This window comes from Cutaneotrichosporon oleaginosum (genome assembly GCF_008065305.1).
Source record: "Cutaneotrichosporon oleaginosum strain ATCC 20508 chromosome Unknown ATCC20508_contig07, whole genome shotgun sequence".
NCBI classification, from domain to species: domain Eukaryota; kingdom Fungi; phylum Basidiomycota; class Tremellomycetes; order Trichosporonales; family Trichosporonaceae; genus Cutaneotrichosporon; species Cutaneotrichosporon oleaginosum.
In genome coordinates this window covers 27,771-40,400 of record NW_027072176.1, presented here as the reverse complement: position 1 = coordinate 40,400, position 12,630 = coordinate 27,771, and the positions used below count along the sequence as shown (strand labels likewise).

Here is a 12,630-nt window from a genome sequence, read left to right as displayed (position 1 = left end):
TCTACAAGACACTCGGAATCCACTGCCATATGTGTGCTACAATAGTTGTCGCTGCTCTACATGCTTCCACCTCTATCCCATAGCCGCCTCGTACAGCTCATCGTCCAGGGTCACCGGCTCGTGCTTGGGGCCACGGTGTCCGCTCGCTCGTCTGTTGGGCTCAGGCGACGCGTTTCCTCGGCTACGACGCGAATGTGGCGGGCGGCGGGCAGCGGGCTGGCGTTCGGCGCGGGGTTCTGAGTGGCGTGGCTCAGACTCAGCCGAATTGGGAACGTCGACGGGACGCGGAGGGCCGCTGAGACCCAACAGGGCCATTGTGCGAGCCTCTTCAGCCTCCCAGAAGGCCAGCTCGTCGCGGCGCATCTTGTTCTCCTCGTCAACAAGCATGAGCTTGGCCTTGGCCATGACGTATTTTGCTTGCCATCGCGAACGGCTCATCATAGGCACCTCGTTGTCGCCCTGGTCAATGAGGTACCCTTCGACCTTGCGCTTGTTGGGATACTTCTTGCCGGCGCCTTCGTCGAACTCATCGCTGTCTGACACCGCATTCTTGCGTCCACGGCGGTTGCGCGCCGGCGCCCCGCCCGGCCGCGTTTCGCGCATGTACCGCATTGCAGCCTCCTCCTCCGCATTCGCAGGCTTGAAGTGCACGCGATCGCGGGAGCGCAGACGCACGATTACCTCGGCCAAGTCGTCATCCTTGGCCAGGTCACGGTCCGCATTGGTCGGCTCCTCGGCATCGATCACCACCTCTTCGCGCCTTCTTGGGCGCGCGCCAGGCGCGTGGATCGACTTGACGTGCTTGTTCATCGCATCAGAGCGGGTAAACGTACGCCCACAGCCTGTTGTCAGTAAAGCCGCGCGTCATTGGGCAAGGCTCACCAGGCTCGGGACATGCGTATGGCTTCTCGCCAGTGTGTGAGCGCATGTGTGTCAGCAGCGCGTGTCGGCTTGCCTGTCGCTGTCCGACTCGAGAACACGTCGTCCAGAGACACGCGTACGGCTGTCGCCCTGTGCCGATATGCGCTGGCGTCAGAAGGTAAACCTCAGACTGATGTGCCCACCATCTTGCACGTGCTTGACTAGTTCAGCCTGGTCCTCAAGGACCTCGCCGCAGCCTTCCCATAAACAATTGCGCTGCCCATCGGCTTTGCCGGCTTCACCGCCGTCGTCTTCTTCCTCATCGTCACCGCGATCTTCGCCCCCCCGCGCATCGTCCGAGAGGAGCTCGTCGATCTCGTCATCCACATCCATGTCACCGCGCTCGCTAGCGACATCCGAGTAGGCGTAGCGAGGACTTGAAGAGCGCTGAGGAGGCGAGCTGGGGTGGCTATTCTTCGCGCGCTGGCTCTTGCTGTGTCGCGGATGCCGGAGTGCGTCCTGGCCGGCATGTGGGGATTCCATGTCGTAGTCTTCCATCGTGGCGCTTACGCGGGGAGGAGATGATAGCAGCCTTACAGGCCGGTCAGAGACAATTCTATGAGATGCAGTGGATCGGACGAAGTGAGGGGGGGCGGATTGAGGTATGGGTGGATGGAAGGAGGAGAAGAGTTGGGCGATAGAGAGCGAAGAGCGAGGCGTTTCATTCCTCACCCTCCACTCCACTTCTCATTACAGTCCCCATTAGCCTACAACCTAAATAGAAATAGTTCCGTGCTAATATCATGGCCCTCCACTTGCGCATCACCAAAGTCAACAACAACTTCGACCATCGCCATCAGGCATCCTCGCCGCCTTGCTCCCCCCCGCCTTCCAGTCGCTCCTTCCCATTTCACTACGCTGCTCTGTTTCAAAGCTTAAACGCCTGCTGCCTCCTCCGCTCTTGTCATGATCGGAGCTGCGGCGTCGCCTCCGGCCGCCGGGACCACCTCCTTGACCACCTTCGACAACTCCTCCCCAAGCAGGTCGCAACACGACATGCTCCACAATGACGCGCGTTCCTTCACTGTTGCCTCTACTTCGAATCTCAAGTACCCACACATACTGCACCCGCGAGCTGCTAATCCCGTGATGGATCTCGCAGCCCTCGTCCGCGAGCCAGATGACGATCACCCAGGCGTGCGTAGCCTCGTGTCATTGTGGCGCTTAAGCGGTGCGACCGTGTGGGAAGTATGTGTGACTGGGCGTGTGCTCGGCCTTTCTTGGAGCTCCGATGGTGGGTCTCCTGTGTGAGGATATCATGCTGACACTAAGGGCTCTTTCTCTCGCTGCTTGTGCTCAGGCTGCCAAGCTGGCCTCCACGCGCTCCGGTTAACGCGTCCAAGAGCACGATCGAGCATCTTTCCGTTCACACCGGTGAGGTGGTAAAGGCTGTATACGTGCCTCCCACGCTCTTAGAGCACCTCACTGAGGCCGACTGGGAACAAGGACACGAGCGGGATAGGCGCACGGCGTGGTGGCCTATGGAGTGGAAGGGCGGCAATTCGGTCTGGCTTCCTCACAAGGTACGAAGAAACTCTGCTTATTAGCGCTAAAAGCAGCCTGGTGCTCCCCTTATGATCATTGACTCGCTGCCCGATGTCGAGCCTGTCGAGCCGCCGAAACCTGCGATGTAAGTGCTGCCACAAACCCGCTAACCACAGCATAAATCCCTTTGCGCCTCCACCACCAGCTGCCGCCAATAAGGGGCTGCACGCGAAACTCGAGGCAGCTTCCACCCTCCTTCCTGCTGACCCACGTCCTCCACCATCAGTGCTCCATGTGGCAGTCCCTGCGCAACGGCCGCGCGCCTCTGCTCGTTTGCTCACCGGCACATATCTTCTTCCGCCAGGGACGCCGGAAGATGTACCCTCGGCCATCCTTGAGGTTGCTGTGCGAGCAGACAAGATTGCGCATCTGCTCGACCCCGTGTTCCGCGGCCTGGAGAGCTGTGCTGCCGCCTACAGGGACGCCGAAAAACAAACTATGGTGTGGAGAGAGGAGCTTGAAGCATGTGGCGAGCAGCAGGGCATGAGCGTGCGAGTTGTGCACGCAGATCTTTTCCGTTTTCTCATGTGCCGCCGCTCCAGCCCCCCAATCACTGAATGGCTGGGAAACCGCCTCACGAACAGGGTGAGTGTCGGGGCTGTCCCTGCTCATGCTAGCCCGTAGCCAAGTGGGAGGCGACCGTTCAGGAGGGATTCATCACTGTTATGAAGGTGCTCGCGCAGAGCGTCATCCCTGCGCTCGAGCGTATGCTACTCGTTCTTGAGGAGATGAACGGCTGGGCACGAGGCCACCACGCGGACCAGGCAGCCTCTACCTTGTTAGTCTGCCTCTACTACAGTGGTACACACTGACGCCAGATGCCGGTTCCACTTCGATGTTATTCTCGATCGCCGGGAGCTTGAGCGCGCCCTGTCACTCGTCCGTGGCCTTCTTGCGCTCTGCGAAGAGATGCGACAGGCCGCAGCGTTGGAATGGGAAAGTGCAGTGCAGTGGTTCAAGTGGCTGCGGTATGGTGCGTATTGCATTTGCATTGGCCGAGCCTGCTGACATGCAGAAATGGCTCGCGCTGTCGCGAGTGAAGAAGCAGGTGCCCCTAGTTACGACGTAAAGCTTGTTTGGTCGTACATGGTCAACGGCTTCGTCAATTCACACTTCAAACAACATTTTCCTCACGTTATAGGTGCATCTGACGCCGTCCTCACGGAAGTACCCCTCCCACGTCAGCCTAAGAGACCTCCTCTCTGCGCGGTCATGTCGTCCACGCTGGCTAGGCTACGCCAGCCCCCGAAGAACTCGTCGCTCCCGCAGACCTCCGACATTTCGCTTGCCTCGCTTCCCGACCGCTCGACCAGCACGGGCCTTGAGATCGAATCCGACGAGTCCGACGTGGAGCCCGACGATTCATTTGACACAGTCGGCGAAAATGACCAGGCCGACGCCTCATTACCTGCAGGAACGACGAAACGCGAGCCCACCTTGGAGCCCTGGGCGTGGGCCAACACTCTTCTGGCCAGTATCTGCGCAGTGGGAGCGTCAGCTCGCGTGCGTGACCCTTCCCATGTTGCCCCTGCAGTAGAATTCCCTCTACCCGTCATCGACGAGCGTAGGATCGGAGACGAGGATTGGGCTCTGGCACTCGTCGACAAGACACTGCATGTCTTTGCGCGCACCAACAGCCTCGGTCATGCGCGCTTTAGCGGGGAGGTAGTACAGGCTGCCTTCTACGGCGATGAGGAGATCGCTCTGGTGTTCGCGCGTGGCCCCCGCCGATGGCTTGCGCTCGCGTCGGTGGAGGATATGCGCGCCGCTATGGTGCCTGTGGGGAGCGAAGAGCTGTCCAGTTCTGCAGGAGGCCCAGACCACCACCTTCCGATTTCACGCGCTCGGGCGCTGGGCACGGTGCGGCGGGATCCGATCTGGAGCTTAGCCCTCAACCCGGCCGAAGGACGCCGAAGCGCATGGATCCTTACGGCTAGCGGGGAGGAGTTGTCCGTCTTTGATCTCGAGGCGAACGAGGACGAAGAGTCGGACGAGGCGTCGGACGAGGAGTCGGACGAGGAGGAGGGCATGGACGAGGAGGAGTAGACGCAGCTTCTGTAGTCGATCTAGCGGGCATTTATCAGGGTTTTACTGCTAGTTCGAGCACCATGTCGGCCCGCTCTTGTTCTGTAGGCCGTCTACAGCTACATAGCACCTTCCGCGCGGCGCCCATGGCGCTACCAATGAGTAGGGAATTTTGGCTTGCTAACGATCACCACTGAGGGCAAGCTAGGCTTGCGAGTGGCATCTGTGCCGCATCCGCAGGACATGTTATCTGCTATGCTTTCGAAGGTCTTAAGCTTCTTGAGCTTCTTAGGTATTGTCTCACGATCGTCAGCGTGTTCTCTTTCGGTTGTCACACTGCACTGGAACTCGATGCAGACAACTGCCACCGTGTTTCCAGGTCGCAGCTACGGCGTCAGGTGCTTCATTGGCATGGTGGACGAGCGCAGCTCACCTAATCAGCGGCGCGGGGGCCCAGTTACTGCGGCTGAGACTACGCTAGCGTTACTTCATACTGCTCTCATGCTCAATCACCGAGGTTCGGACTGTCCACCGACTGCCTCGAGGACAATAAATCTAGCAGAAACAAGCATGACTCAAATTGCCCCGCCGGCCTCGAACCTTCAACTTGAGCCTTTTTGTGGGCGTGACAGCGAACCCGCCCGTCAAGGCAGCGGCTGCTAAGTCCGCACACACCCACACCGAGTCCCCGTAGGTCTAGTTCGCGCAGGCCGAGTCAGTGCGGACCGCCGAGGAGGGAGATTTTGCCCACGCGCAGGCCAACGCATCCGCATCGATGAGACCTTTCCACGACGCGACTTCTTCCGAATTACAACTGGCCTGGCTGACTAGGCTGTGGTATTGCCATCATCCGCTGCGTGCCCACCTCTGACTACACATTCTCCACAATCACCACATCAACAGGCTTCATTAAAATGGACAACTGATCGCCATTTGAACTCTCTGAATCAACCTGAAGGAGGCTGAGGTGGCAATGGGCGAGGTTGACGGCACAGTTCACATTTCCACACCCGCCACACTCACCTTCTCGACTAGCCCAAGAATGCAGTGCACATGAAGCTGACTGTAGCGGCTCGTACACCATGCCTCCTCCGCCTCCATATCCTCGACGCTGATATCATACGCCAGCTTGACACCCCCGACCCTGCCATCCATGCAACACCCTTTCCAAAGACGACGACGATGATATCCAACCAGTTTAAGTGGGTCGTTGTCATGTCAAGGAGAGGTCCAAAGTATCGGGGTCAAGTCTGGTGGGGAATCTGAGTCATGCTATCGAAGGTTAGATGTGCAGACGAAACACTTGATGTGACATGTCTACGAAGTAGCGGACCTATGTTTAGCAGTGGCATGCATATGAATGACATGCATGGCAGTCTGTTATGACAGGAGGGGACACGGAGGGGGTGATAGGGTGGCAGATGTAAAGTGCATGGCGAACGTTGAGCAGGAGTGGAGGAGCTGTAGGTGAATGTCATGCCTGCTGTGGTGTTTTTTGGCGCCGTGGCAGCATCACTGGTGAGTATTTGCGCTCGAGCAAGCCGGCCGCTAGATGGAAAATGCCCGCGAGAATGTCTCATCATCCATACTACTATGCATCTACGTGCACTTAGCTCATAAGCTTGCACCACTGTCCTCAACCGAGTACGAGGTAATCGAAAAAAAACAAACAAGCAAGACGGAGGCTATAAGGTCTCTGCTATTCGACCACCGCACACATAACGCCTCGCAGGACTGTCGCACGCGCCCCTCCCCTCAGCAAAACCCAGTCTACCCTCCCAAAAGCAATGCCTGCTCCCCACCAGGGAGTTGAACCCTGCTCTTTCGCGGTATCGCTGTGCTTCCGCAACAGCGGCTCTCGACTGAGAGGCGAATATACTAACCGATATACTAGTGAGGAGACGTGATTTTGGATAACTTCAAGTGACGTTGGGAGCGCGCCGTGTATTGTAAACGGTTGGAAAAATGCGGAATAGGTTGTAGTGGGACTCTTGGGCGGATAGGACATGCATGGGTGGTAAAGAAGGAAGTGCTTGGTTTTGCTGGGGGTTTGAAGAGTAGGAACGTTGTGTGCGGTGGACGGAACGGCGGTTACGGAGCACTCAGTGGTTCGCACGGCGGTTCGCTGATATGCGGACCCAACATTACGGTGGAAAACAGCGGCATGGTTCTAAACTGCACGGGCTGTTCGAACGGCGTGCGCGGAAGCCGTGGTAGTCATGAGAGGGCTGGTTGCTGGGGCGCAGTGGTCGTGCACGAGGAAGCTCGAAGACATTCATTCCATGGATTTCATGAGCGGGGCTGGGGAACGGCGGGGTCCAAGTTGTGACGGTATGAGGTAGCAGTCTGGTACGGTGGACCGTGAACATGAGAAAAGTAGCGGGGAACATGGGGAACATGGGGAACATGGGGCTGAGGGCGGGGAACCCCCGTGACTGGGGCACTCCGGAGTGACCCGCTGCTGGTGCCCACAAAGGCGTCGAAATGACGAAAAATTCCTAGATCATCGGATCAGTGGATCAGAAGATCAGAAGATCACTGATCAGTGATCACGCAGGAATTTCAGAAACCACAACCAGATCTCAACGGGCTATAGGGCAAACTTGGTACTTCAGAGTCGCCTTTATTCGGGTATCTGTCATTGGGGCCCTGCGACTCGCGACTCGCTAACGAAACCAGCTGGTCGGTGGAGCTTCCAAAAAGTCTTGGGGCGCATGCGTGCGGAGTGCGAGCGGAGGAGAATGGCCGCAGTGGCCCAAGCGGGGGCGAGAAAGTGTATGTGGCGGCTCTAGCGAAATGAAGGAATGTCGAGCGTGTCATTTGTTGAATTGCTCGTAATGTCACATCCCTGCAGCTCACCCTCGATCCCTCGATCCGCCATATTTCCACCCCGGCCGACGCGTTGGACTGCTGATTTATCCCGGGGACGTCTTATAAAGGTGGCCTTTTCTTTTTACACTCCTCTCGTCTCACACTCTCCTCGGCTCTCCACCCATCCCACGACCCCCACGCCGCGCCAACGACCAACGTCCAACTCTCAACACTCAACGCCCAACGCCAACGCCAACGCCAACGCCCAGCGCCGACGCCCGACGCCGACGCCCACGCCCAACGCCAACACCCAACGCAACACTCAACACTTAACGCCCTACGCAACACTCCACACATCTCCAATGAACGACTGTAAGCCTCCTCACACCCCAGTGTATCCCCGCCCACCCATACCCCGTCCACTGCTGACACCAGTCCTCCGCGACTGGGACGGCAACATCCAAGGCTGCGCCTACTTTGTCGTCGACAGCCGCGCTGTCGAGTGTTACCGCTTCTACATTGTCACGGACGGGTGGGAGGGCGGGTGTGTCGCCACGCAGCTCGAGTCGTTCGGGTTCAACTGGAAGAAGTTTGTGCGCGAGAACGAAGACCTGCTCAAGTACGACGTGTCGCTGCCAAACCGCACGCCGCGGAGCCTGTGGATCGGGCCCCTCGTCTCCGCCTTCCCGCGCTTCGACAAAGCGTCGCCGCTGTACCGGCGCCCGAAGCATGCGCGCAAGCGCTCGCCGCCGTACCGCTCGCGCCGGCGTGTCCCGCGCTCCCGCGTCCCGGTGCAGCGCTACCACAACCTCGACATCCACAACCCAGACCACTGGGCCAAGTGCTGGTCGCTCAAGTACGGACCGTATGGCCATCTGCACGCAGACGAGACTGACGAGTCCGACGAGTCCGACGCGGACGTGTCCGACGACGACGCGGACGTGTCCGACGAGACGCCCAACGACCGCTGGGACGGTGCCCTCGGCGAGGCGGTCCGCATTCGGGAGCCGAATGCGAGAAATCACCGGGAGACGTACGGGGACAACGGTCGGGACGAGTTCGACTCGGACTCGGAGTCCGAGGCCATCGAGACCGAGTCCGAGTGCGAGTCCGATGCCAACGCCGACTCGGATTACGAGGACGACTACGCCGCCCGCGGCGCCCGGGGCCGCGGCCGCGGGCACGGCGGTGGGCAGGGCAAGCGCAAGCGCGCGGCCAGCCCCCCGCCGCACGCGCGGTCCGGCGACACGACGCGCCGCCGCGCGGCCGACCGCCCGAAGGACGTCGGCCCTCCCGTGCGCCCCAACAAGCGGCGCCAGTCCGCGAACCGGCGGGAGGCTCGTGAGACGGCTCCCGCGCCCGCCCCCGCGCCTGCCCCGCAGCGCCGGGTGCGCAAGCGTGCGGGCGGCCCCGCCCCCGCCCCCGCCCCCGCCGCTGCGCGCGCGCAGTCGCGTGCTGTGATCGTGTACATCCGCGCGCCGCCCGGCGGGGTGCCGACGTTCACTGTCCCCGAGTTCGAGGCGGGCAAGGAGTACCACTTCGTGTACGAGACGGTGGGGTCGCGGACCGGCACGCGCACGCGCGCCGCCGACGCGGACGCGGGCGAGGACGACGACGCCGACTTTCTCGAGACGATGATCAAGCAAATCGGCCGCCGCCTCGAGCGCGGCCCCAAGGTCAAGCTCCTGTTCGTGGGGTGCGAGAAGTGGCATGCGGCGCGGTCGGCGCGCGCCGTGCGCGCTCGCAAGGGCCGGCGCGCGGTCGAGGCATACTGCCGCGTCCTGTTCCGGCATGCGGCGGACATGGTCGAGCTGCGCGGCGGCGCGGGCCGCCTCCCCCACGGCGTCGAGGAGATTGTCGACCTGCTCGCGTTCCAGTCCCAGGACGAGTATGACGAGAACTGGGCCGTGTGCATTCCGAAATAAGATGGAGGCAGTCCAAGGTGGCCTTCCTTGCCGGCAATCAAACCCGTTTGCAGTTGCCCCACATTAAGAATCAAAGAATAGAATCAAAGAATGAATGAATGAATCGTTGGATGGGTCCGGAGGGACCCATGGGCGTGGACTGGCGAGCGTCAGAGATGGGCTGAAGTTAGCTGATCAGGCGGCACAGAATGCAGCGAGTAGGCCTGGCAGTTTCGTGCGGGTGTTGTGAGTGTGCAGCATCATCGAGAGCGAACGGCGTGGGTCAGGCTGTGATGAGAATGTTGGATACATGGCAATCATGGCAGGCGGGGGCGAATGTACAACGAGGTGATTAGAAACTGCTGTGCGATGAAATGCAGGGCGTCACTGAAAGTCAGCGGCGGCGAATGTGGTGGCAAAAACTCACAAGGACAATGCTGTCGTTACTTTTAGTTTGACTTTGGGTCTTGTCTGAATATTTTGTAGGCGTTGGAGTGTCTAGGCGTTTGGGCGATGGGCATGGCGTCGAGTCATCAGGCATTGTGTGTGGGTGTGTGTTCTAAGCCGCCTTCTTGGAGAAAAAGCCCCGCTTGACCGGACCTACGACCAAGCCAGTGACGGGGTCGACGTCGGTGAAGGGTGCGATGGGGGTAGGGGTGTGGATACCGAGGTCGGCGGGGGTGAGGTCGGTGTTGTTGCGGAGGCGGCGGAGCTCGGCGAGGGCGGCCTCGGGGGTGATGCCATCGGCAGCGGAGACGTCTGGGGTGGACTTTACGTCGAAGGCTTCCTGGTCGGTGGGGAGGGGGTCGTCGGAGGCCTCGAGGGTGCCGCGGAAGGGGGGCATGCAGAGGGTGCGGCGGTGGTAGATGGCAGAGCAGGAAGGGCGAGGGAAGTTGCTCGCGCGGGCACAGAAAGCGGCAGCGCGGAGGGGGTGCATTTTGTTTTGTGGTGGTGTGTGGTTTGTGGTTTGTGGATCGGTGTTGAGGGGGGCGCGCTGAAGGAATGCGGGTGATGCGGATGCGATGCGATGCGGGGAGGGGAGAGTGGAGAGTAGTGAGGAGGTCGTCGCGATGTCAAGTGAACGGAGAGGAGAAGAGTATCGAGAGGATGTGTGGAGAGAGAGAGAGACGAGACGAGTCGAGTCGAGTGGAGCTGTCAAAGAGCGAGCAGAGGCAAGGTGGGCTCGTGTGACGGAGCTGGCAAAATGTGTTTTATCCACTCGACCAATCCGATGCAAGTCAAAATGTGCCTCTCCTCGGGCCCCACATGCCTCCACCCCCAAGGCTACCCCGCAACCCCACACTCCGATCCCCCGCTGTACTCGGTCTCCTCGGATGCTCGGCGCCAAGCGTGCCTGAATTGTTTGAGCTGTCCCGCGTGCCTGCGTACATACCTCTCGGATCTGCATCAGGCGTCAGGCTCCGGCGTCCAGAGTGCAGCGTCAGGCGTCATCGGATCATCGGCCAAGACCGGCGTTTTCCCACGGTGTCACATGCCACAAGGCCTGGACTGTTCGGCGTCGGTGTGTATTCGGAGCGACGCAAGGGGGGGGGGGGGGGCACTGATGCGTTCAAGCAGTCAACCTTGTAAGCATAATGTTGCTAGTCAAACAGAAGCGCGCCAGTGTCGTCTTTGCTTCGGCCTGTAGTCTTAGTGGAAACTCCTCAATTCCTCAAGTCTAGCCGATCGCTGATTGTTAATAATTGATCGCTGCTGATCACTACTCGCTGATCACTACTCGCTGATCGCTGATCTTTGAAACGCGAGCGGGCTGCCACATCCGTCGATCCGTCGACCCACCTTTCGGCACCCCCTGCGCCCCCGGTGATCAAACCATGACTGGAGGGACAGATTGTCAGGTCCTGTTTGCATGTTGCGCTTAAGCATCCAGTTCTCCACAACACACCACCCTGAAGCCCTCCACCTCTTGACGCCTGAGGCCTGAGGCATGAGGCATGAGGCGGGAGGGGTAGAAGCTTGGAAAGGCATCCTCAAGCCACATGCCACATGCCAGCCAACACAACTCTTTGCTACCGTAGAGTACAATTCATTAATGGCGGCTGTGCACTAACTCTTCCAAACACAATCCAAGGCGGTGTTCGGTGTTCCGTTCGTCCCGCGGAAGGCGGCCATGTCCCAACGGCCAACGGCCCAACGACCACCACGATCCTACTAATCCAACGGGGCTTGCGTGAGGGCACAGCTTTATGCAGTTTGCCTTCCCGACTACCCCTGTTCCCTCGCCATCCCTTGACTCCTACATAGAGGCTTGGAGGCATGAAGGCATGAAGGGAAGCCGGTGTACCCGCTGTGCATTCTCTGTGCCCTCCTCACAGACATTGTGTTCCAGTACACCAGTAGATTCGTAATGCATACAGTAACTCGTCGAGTCTTAGGCCAAGGCGACTACTGTAAAAGCTGCTTGGTCGACCTCGGCTGCCTCGGATACCAGGATAGCGCGTGGCGGCTCGTGCGACGAGGGGCGCTGAGGATTGTTCACCAAAATAGAGCAATTGAGCAAAACCCTTGGGCGAGAGAACATACTCCGAGCTGACGAGGGCCAGTGCATAGATGCGTGCTTTGATGCAAGGCAAGGCGTCAACTCGAGTAACATCCTCATGATGGATGTCTATTTATCATGTATCAATATGTATTGATAGTTGGTAGTGCGTGCATATGTAGCAATTCGCATTATGCATTAGGAAAGGGCTGCTTTCGGAGAGGCACGACAAGGGGGGCGAGTAAGCTTGTTGAGCAGAACACCATCTTCGGCAACGGACAGCCCCTGACCCCTGGCTCGTGTGGGCGATACTCGGCGTCCGACCCTCCCTTGCTTCCGCCGGCCCCTGGTGCGCAGCCCTGGTTCCTCATACCTCCCAAGCTCCCTCTTCCCACCTCCTCCTCCCATTGTCTCAAGTAGGAAGACATGTTGTATTCGCCATTACAGCAGGATTACTAATCACATGGATTATTACAATGCACATCCTTATACTGTACTCCTGCCTCGAGACCAAGTCGCACGGGTTCCGGAACGGAAGGAAGAAGCAAGCTGTGTGCAGCCCGCTCAGTCTCATGCGCCTAGTCCCTGGGAGCGACCCTACCGCGCTCTGACCCTTTCCTCGTCGCTCAACGTCGTTCACTCTCTCGCTCTCACTGCTCTTTCACTCTCTCTCACTCTCTCTCCATCTCTCATCAACATCTCATCATCTCCTCTCCTCCTCCTCCTCCTCCTCCTCCTTTTCTTCTCTCACTCGACCCCAACACCAAGGCAGAGCCCCCCGCGCCACCCCCCTCCCTCCACTTGCCCTTCCCCGCACAACCCACTCCATCCACTCCGCCTCCACACACCACACCATCATCCAGCTATCGTCATCTGATCAACTCACACTCTCCATCATCACCCTCCCACACGCGCACGCGCACT

The 12,630-nt window shown here is 59.4% G+C and overlaps 4 protein-coding genes across 4 annotated transcripts; 2 read left to right on the top strand and 2 right to left on the bottom strand.

Annotated features, from left to right (window-relative positions):
- Positions 1-72: 72 nt before the first annotated feature.
- COLE_07233 (uncharacterized protein) lies at positions 73-1,419 on the bottom strand (the record flags this gene model as incomplete). The annotated part of the gene is made up of 3 exons (XM_018421568.2): positions 73-842; positions 883-1,026; positions 1,065-1,419. 3 exons carry the CDS (start codon positions 1,417-1,419, stop codon positions 73-75), a joined length of 1,269 nt encoding a protein of 422 aa, XP_018275688.1.
- A 408-nt stretch (positions 1,420-1,827) lies between these two features.
- Positions 1,828-4,512, top strand: COLE_07232 (uncharacterized protein; the record flags this gene model as incomplete). The annotated part of the gene is made up of 7 exons (XM_018426093.2): positions 1,828-2,155; positions 2,194-2,444; positions 2,481-2,551; positions 2,583-3,051; positions 3,084-3,244; positions 3,285-3,439; positions 3,482-4,512. The coding sequence occupies 7 exons, from the start codon at positions 1,828-1,830 to the stop codon at positions 4,510-4,512; spliced, it is 2,466 nt and encodes an 821-aa protein (XP_018275689.1).
- A 2,783-nt stretch (positions 4,513-7,295) lies between these two features.
- Positions 7,296-9,227, top strand: COLE_07231 (uncharacterized protein; the record flags this gene model as incomplete). Its single annotated transcript, XM_018426243.2, has 2 exons — positions 7,296-7,674; positions 7,738-9,227. The coding sequence occupies 2 exons, from the start codon at positions 7,296-7,298 to the stop codon at positions 9,225-9,227; spliced, it is 1,869 nt and encodes a 622-aa protein (XP_018275690.1).
- A 538-nt stretch (positions 9,228-9,765) lies between these two features.
- Positions 9,766-10,614, bottom strand: COLE_07230 (uncharacterized protein; the record flags this gene model as incomplete). The annotated part of the gene is made up of 1 exon (XM_018426094.2): positions 9,766-10,614. One exon carries the CDS (start codon positions 10,612-10,614, stop codon positions 9,766-9,768), a length of 849 nt encoding a protein of 282 aa, XP_018275692.2.
- Between the last annotated feature and the right edge of the window lie 2,016 nt (positions 10,615-12,630).